The 22,632-nt window shown below is 51.5% G+C and overlaps 1 protein-coding gene across 2 annotated transcripts in view; it reads left to right on the forward strand.

Annotated features, from left to right (window-relative positions):
* ADCK5 (aarF domain containing kinase 5) overlaps positions 1-22,632 on the forward strand; it is a 276,003-nt gene that overhangs the window by 96,888 nt on the left and 156,483 nt on the right. For both annotated transcript variants that reach the window (XM_078686440.1, XM_078686441.1), the window contains exons 2-3: positions 19,565-19,668; positions 22,037-22,189. In XM_078686440.1, coding sequence (XP_078542566.1) covers positions 19,565-19,668; positions 22,037-22,189 — 257 coding nt within the window. The remainder of the gene's footprint in view (positions 1-19,564; positions 19,669-22,036; positions 22,190-22,632) is intronic.

Here is a 22,632-nt window from a genome sequence, read left to right on the forward strand (position 1 = left end):
CTCCAGCAGTTTGTGGAACATCTGCCGCGTGAAAGAGGGAAGATTTCCAAGAGGTGTTGAACGAGGGGATGTTGGTGGCGAATCAGGGCATCAGTGCCGCAGCCGATTCTTGGCTCCTGGCGGAGCATGGTTTCTGCCATGGGATTAATCAGCGAAGACATGCCTGGCTCCGCCTCACGTCGCTAAAACCTGACGCACAACAAAGGGTTGCCAATCTCCCATTCTCTGGCGAAACCCTATTTGGGAAACATGCGGATGACGAAATGGCCCGCATGAAGGCGGAGGCTGAGACGCTCACGGCTGTGGGTTTGGAAAAACCCAAGGATAGTAAGAAGTCGTACCGCCCGTTCCAGAGACGGTTTGGTGGACAGGGCAGAGGGCGTTGCCAGTCTTCAGGACAACAACAGCAGCAGCAACAACAGCAGCAGTTCCGAAGGCCGTTCCAGAAGCGCCAGAAAGGCAGAGGAGGCCACCAGTCGGCAACAGCGACTAAAGGCCCGGCCGGGTCTAGGCCCTGAGCGCTTACTTCCCCTACATCCGTTACCCACTCCGGTGGGGGGGAAGCGTTCAATTATTTCTGGCAGAATGGAGAAAAATTACTCAGGACAAGTGGGTGCTGAACATTGTTTGCAATGGATACAGTCTTCGGTTCACCAGCCCGCCTCCATCAATCCCCTCTGGTCAGCTCGCAGTATCAATTGCGCGAGCTCCAGGCGGAGGCCGATATCCTGTTAAGGAAAAGGGCGATAGAAGACGTACCTCTGTCTCAAAGAGGAAGAGGTCTGTACTCCAGGTTCTTCCTGGTTCGCAAGAAGGACAAGAACGAGTTCAGGCCCATTCTGGACTTGCGACAGGCAAACAAGTGGATTTGCAGGGAAAAGTTTGGCATGCTGTCGTTGCATCAGATTTATCCCCAGTTGCAACAAGGGGACTGGCTGTGTGCTATAGACCTACAGGATGCGTACTTCCATGTGCCCATTGCACACAAACACAGGAAGTTCCTGCAGTTCCAAGTCGGCGCCAATCACTATCAATACACAGTACTCCCATTCGGACTAAAGTCTGCGCCGAGAACATTCTCGAAGTGCATGGCGGTGGTAGCAGCGCACCTGAGAAAGAACAAGGTGTTCGTCTACCCGTACCTGGACGATTGGTTGATCAAGGCCTCCTCCTTCTCGGAAGCTCAAGCGGACTTCCAGAAGACGTGCGTTCTCTTGAACAAGCTGGGGTTGCACATCAACATGGCCAAGTCTGTCCCAACTCCAGTCCAGTGCATACAGTACTTGGGAGCCTCCATCAATACGCTATCAGCAAGCGTGTCTCCTTCGGAGGAGCGACTGTTATCACTCCTTCGGAAGGCTCAGGCTCTTATGACCACCCCATCTACGACAGTGAGGACGGTGTCTTCTCTACTGGGATCGATGGCTCTCTTGTATCTTCCTAACGCCACACGCGCGACTGCACATGAGACCATTGCAGGAGTGCTTGGAGGATCAGTGAGATCAGAGGAGAGGATTTTGGGACGACAGGATACGACTGTCTCTGCATGCTCTACAGTCTCTGACTTGGTGGTGTTCAGCGGTGAATCTCCTGAGAGGGGTTCCCTTCCACAAGGACATTCCCACACAGACTATCGTGACGGATGCTTCCCTCCAGGGTTGGGGGCGCCCTCCGGAGACCTACAGATTCAAGGGACGTGGTCACCGACGGAGTCCACGTACCACATCAATTTCCTGGAACTCAGAGCTGTTCATTTGGCACTGAAGGCCTTTCATCCGTCCTTCCGGACCAACTCGCTGCTTGTACAGACGGACAATACGACCATGATGTATTACCTCAACAAGCAGGGGGGCTCGAGATCGCGCACTCTGTCGCAGGAGGCGCAGGCGATCTGGCAATGGCTTCTGGCCAGAGGACTGACGATAACGGCTACCCATCTGCCAGGTGTGCAGAATGTTCAGGCGGACGCACTGAGCAGACTGATTCAGGAAAACCACAAATGGGTCATAAACGACGAAGTACTAGGAGAAGTCTTCGCAAGGTGGGGAACTCCAGACGTAGATCTGTTCGCCACCGCCGAAAACAGCAAATGCCGAGACTTCGCCTCCAGGTACTACCAGCGGGGGACGCTGGGGAATGCGCTATGGATCAACTGGTCGAACAGCTTTCTGTACGCTTTTCCACCCATTCCCCTGATTCCGGCAGTGCTCATCACGCTGGCCCTGTCCAGGGCGCGGATGATACTTATTGCTCCGGAATGGCCCAGGCAGTGGTGGTTCACGGACGTGCTTCACCGGTCTCTCCTTCCGCACATACGGCTGCCGTGCAGGCCGGACCTTCTCACGAAGTTCGGGGGACAGATGTTACACCCCAACCTCTCGTCTTTGAGTTTGGCGGCATGGCTCCTGAGATAGTGCAATATGGCCATTTGAATCTGCCCGAAGATTGCATGGACATTCTGAAGGAGTCTAAGCGACCTTCCACTCTGACTTCCTATGCTTACAAGTGGAAGAGGTTTTGTATCTGGTGCAAGTCTAAGAACTTTGACCCGACGACGTGCAAGGAAGAGGTCATCCTTCCTTACCTTCTACATTTGGCGCAGTCTGGCCTTAATGTTCATTCCATTAAGGTCCATCTCGCTGCATTGACTGCCTACAGGGAATGCCCTTCACAGACTTCCTTCTTCCAGATCCCTGTGATCAAAGATTTTCTGGAAGGCTTGAAGAAAGTATTCCCTCCTGTCAGGCTTCCTTCGCCTTCATGGGAATTGAATGTGATGCTGTCCAGATTGATGAAGGAGCCTTTTGAACCTATTCATAAGGCTTCGTTGCAGCACCTATCCTGGAAGGCGGCGCTCCTCGTGGCCATTACATCGGCCCGCAGGGTGAGTGAAATTCAGGCATTGTGTTGCCAAGAACCTTATACTGTATTTCATGCTGCGAAGGTTGTTATGCGTACACACCCTAAATTTCTTCCCAAGGTTATTTCTGATTTTCATGTCAACCAGACCATAACTTTGCCTACGTTTTTTCAGAATCCTTCGTCTCCAGCGGAAAGGTCTTTACATTCCCTGGATGTCAGGAGGGTGTTGAAATTCTATCTGGATAAAACCAAAGATATTCGTAGGTCAGACCAATTGTTTATCAAGTATGGATCAGTCAGGACGGGTCTTGCGACCTTTAAGCAGTCCATCTCTAGGTGGATTGTGTCCTGCATACAGTTGTGTTACCAAAAAGCTAATAAGACCTTAGGGGGTAAACCTAAGGCTCATTCCACCAGGGGCAAGGCTGCCACGACAGCCTTGCTCAGTAATGTTCCGATTGCAGAAATCTGCAAGGCGGCCACGTGGAAGTCGGTTCATACCTTTGCTAAGCATTACTGCCTGGACTCTGATGCCAGGACAGACGCTCAGGTTGGGCAGGCTTCGCTGCGAAATCTGTTCGCACATTAAGTGGTTATTCTTTTTTCTGAACCGCCGCTTTGGTGTGGGGATGGGCTTGCCATTCTATTCACTAGATTATGACTATACACAGAGATCCCCTACTACAGAAGGAGTAGTTTCTGTCCTGTAACTCCAGTTCTGTAGTATGGGTATCTCTGTTATAGTCATAAGCGCCCGCCCTCCTCCCCGGTGGAGAGATATTCATGTAAGGAATGCTACAGGTCTGGCGTGTTACACCTTCAAAAAGAACTGAAAGTAAGTGGGACCTGCTGTGCATTCTGGGATACTGGGAGAAGTTCTGGAAAGTTCTCTTAAAGGCACAGTATCCTATTTAAGCCACATAATGGCAGCCTATGGGGCTTGTCTGTCCATGCCTTCCTCTCTATCATTCCATAGGCTTTTACTGGTAGAGGCAAGTTTCTCTATGGAAGAAACTGGGCAGGCTGTGCTGTTGTGTGTGTTTTTGGTGGAATTTCTAGTTGAAGTACTGGACAGTGTAGCCTGTGGATATAGGCTGCATTATTTGTCTTTAAATTATCTCTTAAGTGTCTTTGCAGTTCTGCAATGTTTTGACAGCTGAGGGATTATTTTTGATTGCAGGGGTCCACGCACATGAGCGGGACTATTCACTAGATTATGACTATAACAGAGATACCCCTACTACAGAACTGGAGTTACAGGACAAACTACTCCATCTATTCACACCCATGTCTTTCAGGCACCTTCCCAGAGAGCGATGGCATCCCCTCAGAGAAGAGAGCATGAAGCAAAGATGAGGGAAGTGAATCTGAGGATTGAAAGGGAAGAACTTGCCCTTGCCAAAGAGAAACTTGCCTTTGCCAGAGAGCAACAGTTGAGTGGGGTAGTCCCCATTGGTGGCAGCAATATCCCTAGGGATAAAGAAAGGGGTTTTGATACTAGAAACCTGAGTAAAATAGTGCCCTCCTATAAGACAGGAGATGATATCCACAAGTGGATAACTGCTCTGGAGAGGGCCTGCAAAGTACAGCAGGTACCCCAGAGTCAGTGGGCAGCTATATTGTGGCTCTCCTTTGAAGGCAAAGGTAGAGATAACTCCTCACTGTTAGAGATGAGGATGCTAATGATTACCAAGTCCTGAAAACTGCACTGATTGATGGGTTTGGCTTAACAACTGAACAGTACAGGTTAATGTTCAGGGATACCCAGAAAACTCAGGCTCAGGATTGGACTGACTTTGTTGATTGTGCCACTAAGGCTTTGGAGGGCTGGTTACTGGGAAGTAAAGTTACTGATTACACAGGATTGTATAATCTAATTATGAGAGAGCAGATCTTAAATAATTGTCAGAACCAGTTGTTGCATCAGCACCTGATTGACTCAGATCCGACCTCTCCCCAAGAATTGGGAAAGAAGGCAGACAGATGGGTCAGAACCAGGGTTAAGCAGCAGAACCAGAACCAAGGTGGTGGCCAAAAGAAAGCAGACCAGAAGGGTAATAATGAGAATAAGCAAAATGACCAGAAGTCTTCAACAGGGCCCCAACAACCTAAGGAGGGTGGGTCCCAAAATTCCCAAAAGAAGAAGACTGATGGTCCTAAGAAACCATGGTGCCAATACTGTAAAAGTAAGACTCACTGGTTTAGTGAGTGCACCAAGAAAGGCCAAACTCCTACCACTACTGTCCCTAAGACACCTGCACCCCCTAGTACAGTTAGTAGTGGTAGTGTACCTCCCAAAGCTATAGTTGGGTTAACCCTGGGAACTGAGGTGGGTTCTGACTTAGTCAGAATACCTACTCAGGCAGTTCTTGTTTGTACTGGGGACATGGATATGATCCCTACTGTAAGTCCTAGTACTCTGGGCAAATACAGGCAAACGCCTTTAATCAATGGAAAGATGGCTCAGGCCTACAGGGACACATGTGCCAGTGTCACTATGGTGACACCAACATTTGTGGACCCTGACCAGATCATGCTAGGTTCAGAATACCTAGTGACCAATGCTAGCAATGTCACTACCAATCACAGTATGGCAGTTGTTAATTTCTCCTGGGGAGGGGTAACTGGCCTCAAAAGGGTTGTAGTTAGTTCAGACCTCCCAGTAGATTGTCTCTTGGGCAATGATTTGGAATCCTCAATGTGGTCAGATGTGGAGTACAGGACTCATGTAGAAATGCTAGGTCTCTCCTCACATGTCGTTGCTATGATCAGGTCACAGGCCAAGAAATGCCCAGCTGAACAAGTGCTGGATCCTGGAAGAATGGACCAGACACTAACCAAGAGGAAGAGCAGTAGGGGTAAGGCTGGGCCTTCCCCCCTGCCTCATTTTGAGGATCAACCCTCTCAGGAGGCTGACCCAGAGACCCCAGAAGGAACTGTCCTAGAAGAGCTTGAACCTGAACAGGTTGAGTTTCTTGGGACAGGGGGACCTTCCAGGGCAGACTTGAGGCAGGCACAGTTAGACTGTTCCTCCCTTGAAACCCTCAGACAGCAAGCTGCTGCTGAGGCTGCAGGGAATGCTACAGGTGCCCATAAGGTATATTGGGATGAAGGACTCCTATACTCTGAGGCAAGAGACCCCAAACCTGGTGCTACCAGGAGGCTGGTCATCCCCTTGTCTCTTAGAGGTTTCCTTCTCACCTTAGCCCATGAGATTCCCCTTGCAGGTCACTTAGGCCAGAACAAGACTTGGGACAGGCTTGCCCCACACTTTCACTGGCCTCACATGTCTAAAGACACTAAAGAGTTTTGTCGCTCATGTGTCACCTGTCAAGCCAGTGGCAAATCAGGTGGCACAACAAAGCCCCCCCCCCCTCATACCACTACCTGTGGTGGGGGTACCCTTTGAGAGAGTGGGGATAGACATTGTTGGACCAACGGACCCCCCAACAGCATCTGGGCACAGATGTATACTGGTGGTAGTGGATCATGCCACCAGGTATCCAGAAGCTATTCCCCTTAGGACCACTACAGCTCCTGTTGTGGCCAGGGCCCTGCTTGGAGTTTTCTCCAGAGTGGGGTTTCCTAAGGAGGTTGTCTCTGACAGAGGTGCAAACTTCATGTCAGGATACTTGACTGCAATGTGGAAGGAGTGTGGTGTAAATTATAAATTTACCACACCCTATCACCCACAGTGCAATGGGCTTGTTGAGAGATTCAACAAGACCCTCAAAGGGATGATAAAAGGGTTACCTGAAAAGCTTAGGCGAAGATGGGACATCCTTTTACCCTGCGTCCTGTTTGCTTACAGAGAGGTCCCACAGAAGGGGGTTGGCTACAGTCCTTTTGAGCTTCTGTTTGGGCATCCTGTAAGAGGACCCCTATGTCTTGTGAAGGAAGGATGGGAGTTACCTCTCAAAAAGCCTAAGCTTGACATAGTGGACTATATACTTGGTCTCCCCTCCAGGATGGCAGAGTAGGTCAAGGTCAAGGTCAAATATCTTTATTCGATTGTATGCATTTGACAATCATAAAAGTACATTTCATAGCATAATCATTTGACACAAAATATAATAATAAACATTTGACACAGAATATAATATAAAAATAGAATGTATCAAAAAAGAGCAACGGGCACAAGCAAGATAACAGACTAAGAGGTGTAAGTATACAGTTGGATAAAAATAATGTACCTATCAGTAGCATAATTAATTAACCTTCCATGCTTTTCCTGAACTTAAGCGCTAATTTTAAGAAGCTGCATATGAACATAGTGCAATCACAGTTTAGCATTTGAAGGAAATAAAGTGCTGGTCTGATTTGTGCAAAATTCAGCTTTAAAAGAAGAGGTTTTAAAAACAGTTTGCGGGGAACTATATAATAAGAGCAGATGAATAAAAAGTGTGCCAGGTCTTGCGGAGACTTATTGTCGCAGCCGCAAGCTGGCAACACTTGACCTCTATGGGCCCCACTTGGTACAGCTAACAGTAGGTGTACATGGCAGAGTACATGGAGAAGGCATCCAAAAACCTTGAGGCCAGCCAAGAACTTCAAAAAGCTTGGCATGACCAAAAGGCTGTCCTAACTGTTTATCATGCAGGACAGAAGGTGTGGGTGCTGGAGCCAGTGGCCCCAGCAGCACTCCAAGACAAATGGTCTGGACCCCATACCATCATTGAGCAAAAGGGAGAGGTCACCTACCTGGTGGACCTTGGAACTCCCAGGAGCCCTCACAGAGTACTTCATGTGAACAGGCTCAAGGCATTTGTTGACAGGGAGGACATGGGCTTGCTCATGGCCACCGATGAGGGGCAGGAGGAAGAGAGTGACCCTCTCCCAGACCTGCTTACTCAGAACCCTGATGATGGGTCAGCTGATGGTGTAGTCTTTTCTGACAGCCTCTCTGAGCATCAACAAGAGGATTGCAGACAAGTTCTTCAATCCTTTAGACAAATGTTCTCAATGACCCCCAGTCAGACCAACTGGTGCACCCATGAGGTGGACACTGGTGACAGTCTGCCTATAAAGAGTAAAATCTACAGGCAACCTGACCACGTAAGGGACTGCATAAAGAAAGAAGTACAAAAGATGTTGGAGTTGGGAGTCATTGAACCCTCAGAGAGCCCTTGGGCTAGTCCTGTAGTTCTAGTGCCAAAACCTCACACCCAGGATGGTAAGAGAGAGATGAGGTTTTGTGTAGACTACAGGGGTCTCAATGCTGTCACTAAGACAGATGCCCACCCAATACCAAGAGCAGATGAACTCATAGACAAATTGGCTTCTGCCAAGTTCTTGAGTACATTTGACCTGACAGCTGGTTATTGGCAAATCAGGTTAGCTGAGGATGCCAAGGCCAAAACAGCATTTTCTACCCCAGGAGGTCATTACCAGTTTGTGGTGATGCCCTTTGGTTTGAAAAATGCACCTTCCACTTTTCAAAGGTTGGTGAACCAAGTTCTCACTGGGTTGGATGACTTTTGTGCAGCATATCTAGATGATATTGCTGTCTTTAGCTCCACCTGGGAGTATCACCTGATCCACCTGAGGAAAGTTTTGAAGGCCCTGCAAAAGGCAGGCCTCACTATCAAGGCTACTAAGTGCCAGATAGGGCAGAGTCAGGTTGTGTATCTGGGCCACCTTGTGGGTGGAGGCCAGGTTCAAACATTGGAGAGCAAGATACAGGCCATAAAGGACTGGGCTCCTCCAACCACCCAGACACAGGTCAGAGCTTTCTTGGGCATGTCTGGTTACTATAGGAAGTTTGTCAAAAATTATGGGTCCATTATGACACCACTTAATGACCTGACAAGCAAGAAAATGCCAAAGAAAGTTCAGTGGCCAGTTAGCTGTCAGAAGGCATTCGATGACCTAAAGCAGGCCATGTGTACTGCACCTATTCTCAAGAGTCCTGACTACTCCAAAACCTTCATTGTCCAAACAGATGCATCTGAGTTGGGTGTGGGAGCTGTTCTATCTCAACTGAATATTGATGGTCATGACCAGCCCATTGCTTGTATAAGCAGAAGGCTGACCCCTAGAGAGAAACGTTGGTCAGCAATAGAGAGGGAGGCCTTTGCTGTGGTTTGGGCCCTGAAGAAGTTGAGGCCCTACTTGTTTGGAACTCACTTCAAGATTCAGACCGTCCATAAGCCCCTCCTATGGCTAAATCAAATGAAGGGTGAAAACCCCAAACTTCTTAGGTGGTCCATTTCCCTACAGGGGATGGACTTTACAGTGGAGCACAGACCAGGGACTGACCATGGCAATGCAGATGGTCTCTCTAGGTATTTCCACTTAGAACAGGAAGACTCACCTGGTCAAGGTTAGTTTAATGTCCCTAAGTTTGGGGGGGGGGGGGTTATGTAGGAGAGTAGGGTCTGTAATCCTATGGTCACCCCAGATTTTTGCTTTTTGCTTCACTGGTTTACGACTTTCCCTGGCTGTGGGCCTGCTAATCAGACCCACAGCCTAGCTGTTCTCTCTCTAAATTGACATCCATGTACTTAAGGTGCATTTACCAATCGGTACTGGGCCACCTTATCAGTCCCTGTACAGTGTACCTTAGGTACCCAGGGCATAGGTGTACCCAGGGCCTACCAGGGGCTGAAGCATGTTTTATGCCACCCCTGGCTTGCCATCTAAACAGACACAACTGGCTGGTAAGACAGCTGGGGCAAGGTGGTGTAATCACCCTTTGCTGTAGATATAGTATACCTGTATCTAACCCTAAAATGGACACATATACTCCTATCAGTCACTCCTATGGCAGGCCTTATCAATACTGAAGGCAGAGTGCTTGGAATTATGTGAGATGGTGCTCTGGCATGAGCTGAGTCCGTCTGCAGTTTGCGGAACCAAGTCCTAATAGCTGTTCCATGATAACGCTATACCATATACTCTTAAGTGCATTATAATCCTCGTGGTTGAATGCTAACTTTGGTATAGCCTTATCAAAACATGTTGAGTAAGGTGTCATACGAATTGGAATACTACCCCCTCGCCAATTCTGGCGACGGGGGTAGCATTCCACCCTTCTAGAGGGACACAACATGTATGTAACTGTGAACCCCGGTTAAAGTTAACTCGAGCCTCAGCATCACAAAATGGATGCTGCCACCACGGACACAAGTCTGACCTCCTGCTGCTGGGAGTCCTTCCAGCGAGGGAGGCTTGGACAAAGGGTTTCCTGCCTTGGGAGGTGCTAGCACCACCCCAGACAGGATTTTGTGTATTGAGTAGGACAGGCCTGAAAGGAATGAGACATGCCTGGGGCACACAAGGTGCCCTGTGCATACACCGGTTCAAACCAGTTGCTGGGGCATCCCTGCCCCAGCTCTGGCGCGAAAACCGGACAAAGGATAGGGAGTGTAACCACCCCCCTTCCTGGTCCCACCCAGGGGAGGGACCTAGTCACTAGTGCAGCCCCCTTTAGGAGAATAAAGGTAGGAGCTGGTCCCATTCCAAATTAGATTATCCTGAACAACTTTACAAGAAGAAACTCTGGACTTCGACGTTCTGCTCCACAGAAGACTGAAGAATCTCCCTTGTGGGCAAGGAGTGTCCACCCTGCAACTGCAGGCACCATCAAGCGTCCAGCGGCTTCACTTTGTCGTCTTCCCTCGAGGATCCAGACTTCAGAGCCCGACGAGACCCGGATTCCCAGACCTCTCCGACCTCCACTCACATCTGCAGCACAGCTGAGATCCGTGGGTGCGACGAGACACGTGGGACCGGCCATCTTGAAAGAAACTGCACTCCGCTTCCAGCACGACTCCCGAGGTAAACTCGACCAAGTGCTTTGGGGATTGAGAAGCCCCAGCCCCGAGCAGCTCCTGCACCGAAGATCAGCCCTCAAGCCTCCACGAGATCTGCGTGGGGCCCTTCTGCCTGTTTGCTGCCCGACGCGTTGTCTGGTCACTTGCCGGCTGGCCAGTGACCTCCTAGACGACGAACTTTGAAAACTACACTGCTGGCCTGGTTGCTCCAGACTGGCCCTTGCTCCCTTCCAACAGAGGAGCACCCCGGACCCTCCTGGTCCACTCCAGACGCCGTTTCCACTCACCGCGTGGGTTGCCTTTGCCAAGGCCTGTTGACTCCAAATCCGGATCCGACACTGCCGACAGCGAGAGCCTGTAAGGGACAGCTCGTGCCTCCATCCTGGTCGTCCAAGACACCTCCTGGTCCACGTGGCTGCAGAGACAAGCGTCCACTCTTCACCTGATCGCGACGACAGTATCTGGTTCCCTCCTGGTTCCACTCCGGTCACTGGCTAGTGACTTTGTACACTGTCCCCTCTGCTTTCAGGTCCTCTTCTTCCTCGATCCACCCGTGGATCGCACCGGACGTCTTCCTCCTGCTCGCCTGCAGCATCTTTTCTTCCAGGCTCCATAGACTTCAACGCAGAAACCCGACACTACTTCGCACCTATGCACCCGCAGCCCGTGGGTGAGGTAACCAGAGCATTTCGGTGCTCAAGGGTAGCTTAACTCTCCTAGTGTCCAGATTCACAGTCGTTTTAGTCCTAACCAGTCAGGATTGTCCGTACTCACCTTTTTAGGTCTCGCTAGACGTACGCAAAAGCGAAGCTTTTGCGTCTAGCGAGACAACTAATGTCATCACTTTCAGGGGAATGTAGACAGCAGACTGTCACGAGCGTCTCCTGCCGGAGATTCTACCTCGTGAGCGCGCACGTCGCCGTGCCTCATTTTCCCATTCTGAAACCAAGCCACACTCACGCATGCGCACATACACACACTGAATACACACACACACGCACCCCCCCTTAAACAGACACACGCTGCATACACACACGCACCCCCCCTTAAGCAGACACACGCACGCACATACACACTCAGACACACGCGCGTACACCCCCACCCTCAACCCCACTCACCGGGCTCCTCTCCCCTTACGCATGGGAAGGCACTGTGGAGCTCTGTGCAAGAAGGGGCGCTGTTTAAAATCACCGCCGCCTCCCACAGCGGCATTGTAGGGAAATTCTAAGTAAGTTGCCTCAGCGTAAACACCGCCGCAGCCCGGGAAGGTCGGGAGCCTCAGAAATCCCCGAGCGCAGCTCCTCTGACGTCAGACGAGGAGCCGCGCTGGGATTGGTGCCGGTGGAAGTCAAGGTTTCTGATTGGTTGGTTTCTGATAGGTTTCTGATTGGTTTCTGACTGATAGCCAACCAACCAAGAAGCCTTGAAACGGAAGACTCGTCGACGCCAGGCGGGAGGGGCTTCTTCGCTCCTCACCCGGGCAGCGCCTGCTTTTCACGGCGTGTCTATCAGCTTGGTTCATGACAGCACATGTGCATGCGCACGGCTTGTCTTTCAGCTCGCGCCTGGATCTTGGCCTCGGACAGCAGATGAGCACGCGCAGGGGCCTCTTAACTTTCAAGCGCTCCCACCCACCACGCGCTCGCCTGGACAGCCCCATCAGCCTGAGTTGTCAGCGGGTCGGCGCTTTGTGCAAGGCTGAGGAGAAGCGCTGTTTGTCATTCAGGAGGGACTCCACTTGCGCTGTCCCTGCCGGCATCATCCCAATGCGCTCGAGGTTGAAGGCGGGAGCCTTCTGCGGCCCCCGTGCCTGCGGCGGTTCTCCGTGTAAGACGTACTTATGAGGCTGTCAGGAACAAGAGGCGCAGACTGGTGTTGGGAGAACACAAGGAGGCGAGATGGAGACCAGGCTGATGCTGGTGGCCGCCCTGTGCTGCAACATGAGACCCAACGGTGAGACGCGCTCTACGGTTCCCTGCGCACTAGGCATTCCGGCGGTTCCTTTTTTTCTTATCTCTGCAACTTGCTGTGTTTATGTCACATCCCCACCCACAGGCTTGTCATTTTAGTATTCTCCACCTTGTTTTTAGTTTGCCTTCTCCCGTTTAGTCATGTAAAATGATGTGTCCTTTCTGTGCGAGACAGACGAAGCGATCATTACTAAATAAAGGTTGTACCGTCAACAGACGATAGGATGTGGCACAGTGGTCAGAACTGTCAACTCGGGAGCTGGGGATCTGGGTTCGAGCCTCGGCGGCACTCTTCCTCCGTGCCTATGGACAGATTCCTGGATAAGCTTCCCTATATAAATCTACGAACTTAGCTTAACCTAACAATATCCCAAACCCCTTATTTTGAGTGCAGAAATAAAAAAAGAACATTTTATTTAACATTAACCAACAACTGATCATGCGGGTCACAGACTTCACTTTGCGGGAGTCTCTCCTCACGCTGGATTACTGTCGTTATGAAGCAGGCCTGCCGCACATCTGAAGGTAGAATTAGTTTTGTGCGCCCCAAAAAGCCTTTGATGTACCAGGATTCTGGCTGTCTCCAAACTTTCGCGACTCCCCAAATTTACCCTGAATGGCTCTGCTTCCGGGGTGAGGGCAGGCGCATGCGGTCTGTGTCGCGTTATTTTCTGCGCATTCGGGTATGTTTGCCGGATGTCGTTCTGTGTAGGGGTTGTCTATTTGTCTGGCCTGCCTGCTTCTGTCTGCCTGTCTGCTGCCACCCTGTCTGGGTGCTCTGCATCTAGAGTCTCTGCCTGACTGCTTTTCTGTCACCCCGTCTTTCTGGGAAACAGATTGTATGTGACCCTGTCTGTAACTCTGTGACCCTTCCACTGCCAGTCTGTGTGTCTGTCTGCGAGTGTTTCCTAGTGTGGGCCTGTGGACCTGTCACTGTGCCTGCTTGCTTGGCAACAAGTCTGTCTGCCTGTAAAGGTGCTTGTGACCCGACCTGCCTCTCTAAGACGCCGTAAATGTGTATGGGTGCTTGCAGTGAGTGTGCCTGACTGCCTCAGTGTTTCGCCGTGAGTCCGCCTCTGTCTGTTTGTGTGTGCGTCTACGCACTGTTTGTATCCGCTTGTGTCTGTCTGTGAGGCTCTCTGCTATAAGCCTGTCTCGGAACAGGCATGTTCACCACCAGTGCTTGTTTGATTCGTGTCCGGGGCACAATCTGTCCGCCTTCGGGTTCCGTGGAAGTACGCCGCCGTGTTCAGCTGTGAGTCTGTGTGTCTTTGGACCCTGGTGTGCCACTCACGCCGAGGTGTGTGTTTATTTAGGGCTGTCTTGTTTGTGTCTGTGCGCGTGTTTACATCCACCCCTGAACATGTATGTGCGTATCATACCTTCCAGTGTGCGTCCTTGCACTGATCCCCATATATTGCAGTGTTGCTGTCACGCCTAGCAGTATGTGCGTCTGTTTGTGTATGTTTGTGTGTGCATGTGCTTATGTGCACGTGTTCAGATCCCCCTGGCCCGTTAGTTTATGTCATGACTTCCAGTGTGCATGTATTTACACCCCTTAACCGCCGCGTGCGAGTCTGTGCAGATGTGTGTGTGTGTGTGTGCGCCTACAGCAATCCGATGGCGTCATACTCCGCATATCCCATGCCATACAGAGAGAGAGAGAGAGAGTGTGTGTGCGTGAGTGGGACAATGTGTGTAGCAAGGTGTGCACTGCCCGAAGTGTACACGTACAGCTCTCCCAGGGCCTTGTTTTTCCTTTGTGGTCTTCTAAACGTTGTCTGGCTATTAACTCAAGTAGAGCGAGAAATATGTGTGGAATCTGCAGAGTCTTGGGGACTCCTCGCCCAGGAGTTCGATTCCCAGAGAGCCAATGTGTCCTAACCCCAAGCTGTGCCGCTTTCACCAACAGGTGTCCTTCCCAGCTGTGCCAGTTGTGCACCCTCACTCACTTCTCCTCGGCACTGGCAGTCTCAAACACCAGTGTGCCATTCTTACCCCAGCTCCCAGGGTATCCCCGCTCTCGGGCCTTTCCCTAAGCAGCCTCCCTGCAACTGTCATGCTGATCACCAGCCCTGGCTCTATTGCACCCAGTACCACCGCCCTGAGTCACTCAACTTCTTCACTACTGGACGACACCCCCACCGACCCCCAAACTCCGTCCTGCAAACTCAATGTAACTGTTCCTTTGAAATACCCCTGTGTGGTTTTTTCTCAGCACCACACTTTAATTTTTCACTTCAGAAATACCACCCCGTTTACTCCTGTGCCCCAGCAACACCAGCCCGTTTACTCCTGTGACACAGCAATGCCACCCAGTTTACTTCTGTGCCCCAGCAATACCACCTGTTTACTCCTCTGCCACAGCAATACCACCCGTTTACTCCTGGCCACAGCAATACCACCCAGTTTAGTCCTGTGTCCCAGCAATACCAGCTCTTTTATACTTGTAGCAACACCAGCCCGTTTACTCGTGTAGCAACACCAGCCCGTTTACTCCTGTAGCAACACCATCCCGTTTACTCCTGTGCCCCAGCAACACCAGCCCATTTACTCCTGTGCCTCAGCAACACCAGCACGTTTACTCCTGTACCACGGAAATACTACCCGGTTTACTTCTGTGCCCCAGCAATCCCAGCCCGTTTACTCCTGTACCAACACCAGCCCGTTTACTCCTGTGACACAGCAATGCCACCCAGTTTACTCGGTGCGTAAACAAGCACTTTGTACTTATAGTCCATGCTTATGAGAAGCAAGGCTGGCAGTCTCTTTTACTGCCAGCCTTGCTCATCGTAAGCACGGACTGTACGTGTACCGATTGCAGGTTTTAAAAAAAATGAATAAAAGACATTGTCATTTACAATGCCGATAGCTCAAACTTTAATAATGCGAGACCTATTGCATTGTAAATGCTTGTTCTTGAACTGTACTGTCCATTGACTTTGTTCCGCATCTCGCGTGTGAGTTCACACTCTGCACACGTGTCCCGTGGGCCTCCTATTACTTACCTGAGGTTAGGATAGTGTAGTCCCAGCGAACCTACAGCCTCTGGACAGCTCCATTCCTTCTATCGATTTCCTTATACCATTTACTTAGTATATGGTTTGTCGTGCCCCTAGGGCACCATTGTAATATTGTGCAACTTATCGTATTTTTCCTAAGAGATTGTCATGTGCTTAGCCCTCTGACCTCATAAAGAGTTCAGAGGTGTTTTGTTATTAATAAATATACTGTTTATTTTCATAACAACCTGTGTGGTGTCCTTTCATCTGGTATTCAGGGGTTATATGTGGTAAAACAGCTGGCTTCACATGCCAAAAGAGTTTAGCCTAAGACTGCTTTGTCCATGCTACCATTAGGATAGCTGGTCTATAAGGTTGACTTGCAACCAATCACCATAAGGGTTGTTTGGACTGATACAAGGTGATCACTAGAACTAGTGAACATCATATATCAGGCCAACTTCTCACAGTCGGTGCCCTGTGCAGGTGACGCAGAGGGTTCTTGTATGTCAGTGCCCTGTGCAGGCGTCTCAGAGGGTTCATGTACGTTGGTGCCCTGTGCAGGCGTCTCAGAGGGTTCATGTACGTCGGTGCCCTGTGCAGGCGTTTGAGGGTTCTTGTATGTCAGTGCCCTGTGCAGGCGTCTCAGAGGGTTCATGTACGTTGGTGCCCTGTGCAGGCGTCTCAGAGGGTTCTTGTACGTCGGTGCCCTGTGCAGGTGTCTCAGAGTGTTCTTGTACGTTGGTGCCCGGTGCAGGCCTCTCAGAGGGTTCTTGTACATCGGAGCCCTGTGCAGGCGTCTCTGAGGGTTCTTAAACGTTGGTGCCCTGGGCAGGCGTCTCAGAGGGTTCTTGTACGTCGGTGCCCGGTGCAGGTGTCTCAGAGTGTTCTTGTACGTTGGTGCCCGGTGCAGGCCTCTCAGAGGGTTCTTGTACATCGGAGCCCTGTGCAGGCGTCTCTGAGGGTTCTTAAACGTTGGTGCCCTGTGCAGGCGTCGCAGAGGGTTCTTGTACGTCGGTGCCCTGTGCAGGCGTCTGAGGGTTCTTGTATGTCGGTGCCCTGTGCAGGCGTCTCAGAGGGCTCTTGTATGTCGGTGCCCTGTGCAGGCGTCTCAGAGGGTTCTTGTAGGTCGGTTCCCTGTGCCGGCGTCGCAGAGGGTTCTTGTATGTTGGTGCCCTGTGCAGGCGTCGCAGAGGGTTCTTGTATGTCGGTGCCCTGTGCAGGCGTCTCAGAGGGTTCTTGTAGGTCGGCGCCCTGTGCAGGTGACGCAGACGGTTCTTGTATGTCGGTGCCCTGTGCAGGCGTCTCAGAGGATTCTTGTACGTCGGTGCCCTGTGCCGGCGTCTCAGAGGGTTCTTGTACGTCGGTGCCCTGTGCAGGCTGTCTCTGAGGGTTCTTAAATGTTGGTGCCCTGTCCCGGCGTCGCAGAGGGTTTCTTGTATGTCGGTGCCCTGTGCAGGCGTCACAGAGGGTTTCTTGTATGTCGGTGCCCTGTGCAGGCGTCGCTGAGGGTTCTTGTACGTCGGTGCCCTGTGCAGGCGGTCCCAGAGGGTTCTTGTACGTCGGTGCCCTGTGCAGGCGGTCCCAGAGGGTTCTTGTACGTCGGTGCCCTGTGCAGGTGTCTCAGAGGGCTCTTGTACGTCGGTGCGCTGTGCAGGCGTCTGAGGGTTCTTGTATGTCGGTGCCCTGTGCAGGCGTCTGAGGGTTCTTGTATGTCGGTGCCCTGTGCAGGCGTCTCAGAGGGTTCTTGTAAGTCGGTGCCCTGTGCAGGTGTCTCAGAGGGCTCTTGTATGTCGGTGCCCTGTGCAGGCGTCTCAGAGGGTTCTTGTAGGTCGGTTCCCTGTGCCGGCGTCGCAGAGGGTTCTTGTATGTTGGTGCCCTGTGCAGGCGTCGCAGAGGGTTCTTGTATGTCGGTGCCCTGTGCAGGCGTCTCAGAGGGTTCTTGTAGGTCGGCGCCCTGTGCAGGTGACGCAGACGGTTCTTGTACGTGGGTGCCCTGTGCAGGCGTCTCAGAGGATTCTTGTACGTCGGTGCCCTGTGCAGGCTGTCTCGGAGGGTTCTTGTACGTCGGTGCCCTGTGCAGGCGTCTCGGAGGGTTCTTGTACGTCGGTGCCCTGTGCAGGCGTCTCAGAGGGTTCTTGTATGTCGGTGCCCTGTGCAGGCATCTCTGAGGGTTCTTGTATGTCGGTGCCCTGTGCAGGCATCTCTGAGGGTTCTTGTATGTCGGTGCCCTGTGCAGGCGTCTCTGAGGGTTCTTGTATGTCGGTGCCCTGTGCAGGCGTCTCTGAGGGTTCTTGTATGTCAGTGCCCTGTGCAGGCGTCTCAGAGGGTTCATGTACTTCGGTGCCCTGTGCAGGCGTCTCAGAGGGTTCTTGTATGTCGGTGCCCTGTGCTGGCTGTCTCTGAGGGTTCTTGTACGTCGGTCCCCTGTGCAGGCTGTCTCGGAGGGTTCTTGTACGTGGGTGCCCTGTGCTGGCTGTCTCTGAGGGTTCTTAAACGTTGGTGCCCTGTGCAGGCGTCGCTGAGGGTTCTTGTACGTCGGTGCCCTGTGCAGGCGGTCCCAGAGGGTTCTTGTACGTCGGTGCCCTGTGCAGGTGTCTCAGAGGGCTCTTGTACGTCGGTGCGCTGTGCAGGCGTCTGAGGGTTCTTGTATGTCGGTGCCCTGTGCAGGCGTCACAGAGGGTTCTTGTATGTCGGTGCGCTGTGCAGGCGTCTCAGAGAGTTCTTGTATGTCGGTGCCCTGTGCAGGCGGCTCAGAGGGTTCTTGTATGTCGGTGCCCTGTGCCGGCGTCGCAGAGGGTTCTTGTATGTTGGTGCCCTGTGCAGGCGTCGCAGAGGGTTCTTGTATGTCGGTGCCCTGTGCAGGCGTCGCAGAGGGTTTCTTGTATGTCGGTGCCCTGTGCAGGTGTCTCAGAGGGTTCTTGTATGTCGGTGCCCTGTGCAGGCGTCTCAGAGGGTTCTTGTATGTCGGTGCCCTGTGCAGGCGTCGCAGAGGGTTCTTGTATGTCGGCGCCCTGTGCAGGCGTCGCAGAGGGTTTCTTGTATGTCGGTGCCCTGTGCAGGCGTCTCAGAGGGTTCTTGTATGTCGGTGCCCTGTGCAGGCGTCGCAGAGGGTTTCTTGTATGTCGGTGCCCTGTGCAGGCGTCTCAGAGGGTTCTTGTATGTCGGTGCCCTGTGCAGGCGTCTCAGAGGGTTCTTGTATGTCGGTGCCCTGTGCAGGCGTTGCAGAGGGTTCTTGTATGTCGGTGCCCTGTGCAGGCGTCTCAGAGGGTTCTTGTATGTCGGTGCCCTGTGCAGGCGTCGCAGAGGGTTTCTTGTATGTCGGTGCCCTGTGCAGGCGTCTCAGAGGGTTCTTGTATGTCGGTGCCCTGTGCAGGCGTCTCAGAGGGTTCTTGTATGTCGGTGCCCTGTGCAGGCGGTCCCAGAGGGTTCTTGTACGTCGGTGCCCTGTGCAGGTGTCTCAGAGGGTTCTTGTATGTCGGTGCCCTGTGCAGGCGTCTCAGAGGGTTCTTGTATGTCGGTGCCCTGTGCAGGCGGTCCCAGAGGGTTCTTGTACGTCGGTGCCCTGTGCCGGGGTCTCAGAGGGTTCTTGTACGTCGGTGCCTTGTGCAGGCGTCTCAGAGGGTTCTTGTATGTCGGTGCCCTGTGCCGGCATCGCAGAGTTGCTCTTGTGCATTGGTGCTCAGTTCAGACCAGACTGTCTCCGTAGAATTGGTTCAGTCGAGTGTGACTCTGTGTTGGTTTTCTCTGTTCAGACTGTCTGTCCTCTGCAAGAGTTGGTGTGCATTGTACGAGCTGCCTCTTTAGAGCACTTCTTGTACCTCGACCCCTTGTGTATGCTATTTTTACATATGTTGTACTTGATTGCCATGATCTGGTTGCTTATGTCTTCTGCTAGTAACGTTTGATCTGCCGTGTGTGCATCTGGTCTCACCCCTCTCTATCCATCCCTCAGGTGCGGTTGTGTCGTTACCACCTGTTGCTGCTTCAGAAGACTCACAGCCCGCGTCCTCTACCTCTGGTGACGTGTCTCAGGAGTGTGGGCTCCCAGCCCTTCAGGTAAGCTGGCTTCAGTGTAGCTTTCCCTTGAAACCTCTGTGCCATGGTGCCTGGCCCACTAGCTGCTCCCATGAGAAGCGCAGACACTCTACCATAATGCAGTGAAATGACTCTATGATCAGGATCCCCCAGACCCTCCCGTTGAACTCTGACCTCCTGGGGTCCTTGGATGTGGTACATTATTTAACCACCCACATCCGCAAGATGAGTGGGAGCTCCCATTATGCTCACCCCGCCTCCTGAAGTGTGAGCTCTCTGTATTGTGACCCCTCCCCCGCCTCCCCACTTGAGAGGGCCGGTAAGCACCAGTGCTCTGTCCCTTTCGATTGTATGCTGCTGACCACCCTCTCTATATGATGCTAACCACTCAGACTCCATTTCTTGTTGACTGGACTTTTCAGCTCAAACACCAGAGGCCGAAATTAAGTTTTCCAGCTTGTGTTTCCACTTCAAAGTCCTGGTATTACTTTTTTCCGGAAATGAGTAATTGCTTGCTCTCGGATTCACTTTTCCAAGCAGTTTTTCACCTTTCAGTGAACACAAGCATTTCCAATGCAATAGGTCTCGCAGTTGCTTGATCTGAGCTATTGGCATTGTAAATGGCAATGCCTTTTAGAATATTAGTGCTGTGTCCCTGAAGCGGATGCAGTCCTCAACATGAAAGTTTAGAAATAACATTTGAAACTGAGTGCAGTGTCCCTATAACGGGTGCCTTGCTCAGCATGCAAGTTAGAGCAGCATAGCGCCTTATAAGTAAAGCGGCCGCCATTATCCTGTGTTCGCACGAGGCAAATAAAAATAAGCAGCCGCCATTGTCCCCATCTGTCAATAAACAAAATAGTGCTCACCCACTAAATAAAGCGAACGAGTGTAATGAGACAAGTACAATGTCCACAAATGTAGACAAGGCGGTACCAAGGAGGGATTAACAAGCCTAATAATGAATCCGAAGCTACCGATTATGAAGGACAATGACACAAGCCAATTCAAAATATGGGTGGAGAGTGGGCGGGGCTTCCAGTGCATACTCTACTCCAGCCTGCCTCGCAGAGCGAGCAGCGCATTCGCGCCTCCGTTAGACTCGACCTAAAAAACTGCTGACATTTTGATTTACCTCCTGCTTTGAACTGGCAGAAAATGTCATCAGAGCTGCTGATAGAGGGCGGGGATGAAGGGCATGCTTGTGATTGTCCGTAGGAGCATAATCTGCCCTGATGGACTGCTACGGGCAGTGGCTGAGGCTGTGCAGTGCTGCTTGCCCCAGCCCCTGCTCCCTCTCTGAGACTTGATGTCTCGGGACCAGGAGTTATCGGGTCCGAATATTTCAGGTTCTACAATCCCGGGTGAATTGCTTTAGTTCAGAGTTAATGCTGTGGGGGAAGTAACAGCTGTTAATGATGGCCTCTGAGCAGAGGATCTTGAAACCCCCTCCAGGTGACAGTTATCCAGAGTCTGTGCCTCAACCCAGTCCACTTGCACTTCAAGTCCATGAATTGCTCTGTCCATTCCCCCACCCACACCCTGACATGATTGGCTTCTTCTTACCTCCTCGCCTATGATTCTTCTCCAGCTCACGAGGAGCTTTATGCAGCTAAAAAGACCAAAATGATTTACATCATCATATAGGCTATAACATCTTCCACTCACTAGCTTAAACCCTAACCTTCCCTTAGGGCACTTGTATGCATTGTTTCCTTCCATTGCTTTATTCTTCTCTCCTTTTCCAATCCATCTCTTTATGTTCCCTCCAGCTCTCCTTCTTCCTTTCCTGTGTCCTGTCTTCAACCTACACCTGCTCCACTTTACCTTTTGCCTCCGTCACTCCATCCACTCTTCTCCTCTACCCTTTCTGCTTTCCTCTCGCACCTTTTTTTTATCCTGAGGTTCTCTGTCCCCCTTCAGTTTTCCCACTGATAATTTGTTGTGGTCTCCACCTCTTTTTGTTGTCAGTTCCCCTTGCATGTCCGCTCTCCTTCCCATTGTCATTTTATGCTTGGCTGAAAGAAAGGGACTGCGTTGCAGACAGCAGTAGATTGTCTAGGGGGGCTCTGGTCTGTCCTGTTCTATGTGTGTTCACATCACCTTAGACTGTTAGTTCTATGTATCTGTGGCTTTCCTGGCTTGGTCTTCTGGGAGTCTCAGTGGTCATCTTTGCACATCTAGCGCATCTTTGTTCACATCACCTTTGACTGGTTTCAGTCTAGACATGAAGTTTGTCGTCTTGCTCTCCACCACGATCCATACTTAAGGGTCCCCGACAGGTACTGAGCAGCTAGCCTCTTCCGTTAGCCCCATGTCTGAAGGTTCTGCCTGTCCACAACCTGGCCCTGCTTCTCATCAGCCTGACTTTTCCTCCCCCCTGTAACAGGTCATCGGGTGGCCCAAACCTGCTGAAGAAGGTGCTGCGAGGCGTGGCCTTGGCGGCTCTGCCTGCATCTGCTGGCGTGTGGTACAGCCTGGCAGAGACTCACGAGAAGAGGAAGATGAGGATTGTGGTGGAGGGCGTGGGCCGCTTCGGCAGGTAGGTGCACTCTGCCCCTCTCAGTTTGCTGTGCAAAGGTCTCTCTTCTGTCCATGCTGAACGGGTCTGTGCATGTTGAGATCATTTTCAGTAAACACGATCCCCCCTCACCTCCACACTCGAATATTTTCTCACAATTATTGCGTAAAGAGTCAAATGCTGTGAGTGAGCTCATAGTTATGGTGGGTTAGGAAAGTGTTGAAAATGTGGCTGTTTTACTTTCTGATCGCTCTTCTATCAGTGTTGGCTCAGCACCAAGACATACATGCTTACGTAGATATTGTGCTTTATCAAGCTTTATTAACATATCGTAACATCACGCAAGTCAGTTGTGCTTTCCCTTTCTTAGCAGACCTGTTGTGTGTGGAGGTATGATGGTAGAAAGCGAGCCATAGAAGAATTTCATGGGGTGTATGGGACGACTGAAAAACTACATTTTGCAT

Source organism: Lissotriton helveticus, chromosome 4_1 (genome assembly GCF_964261635.1).
Source record: "Lissotriton helveticus chromosome 4_1, aLisHel1.1, whole genome shotgun sequence".
In the NCBI taxonomy this organism is placed as follows: domain Eukaryota; kingdom Metazoa; phylum Chordata; class Amphibia; order Caudata; family Salamandridae; genus Lissotriton; species Lissotriton helveticus.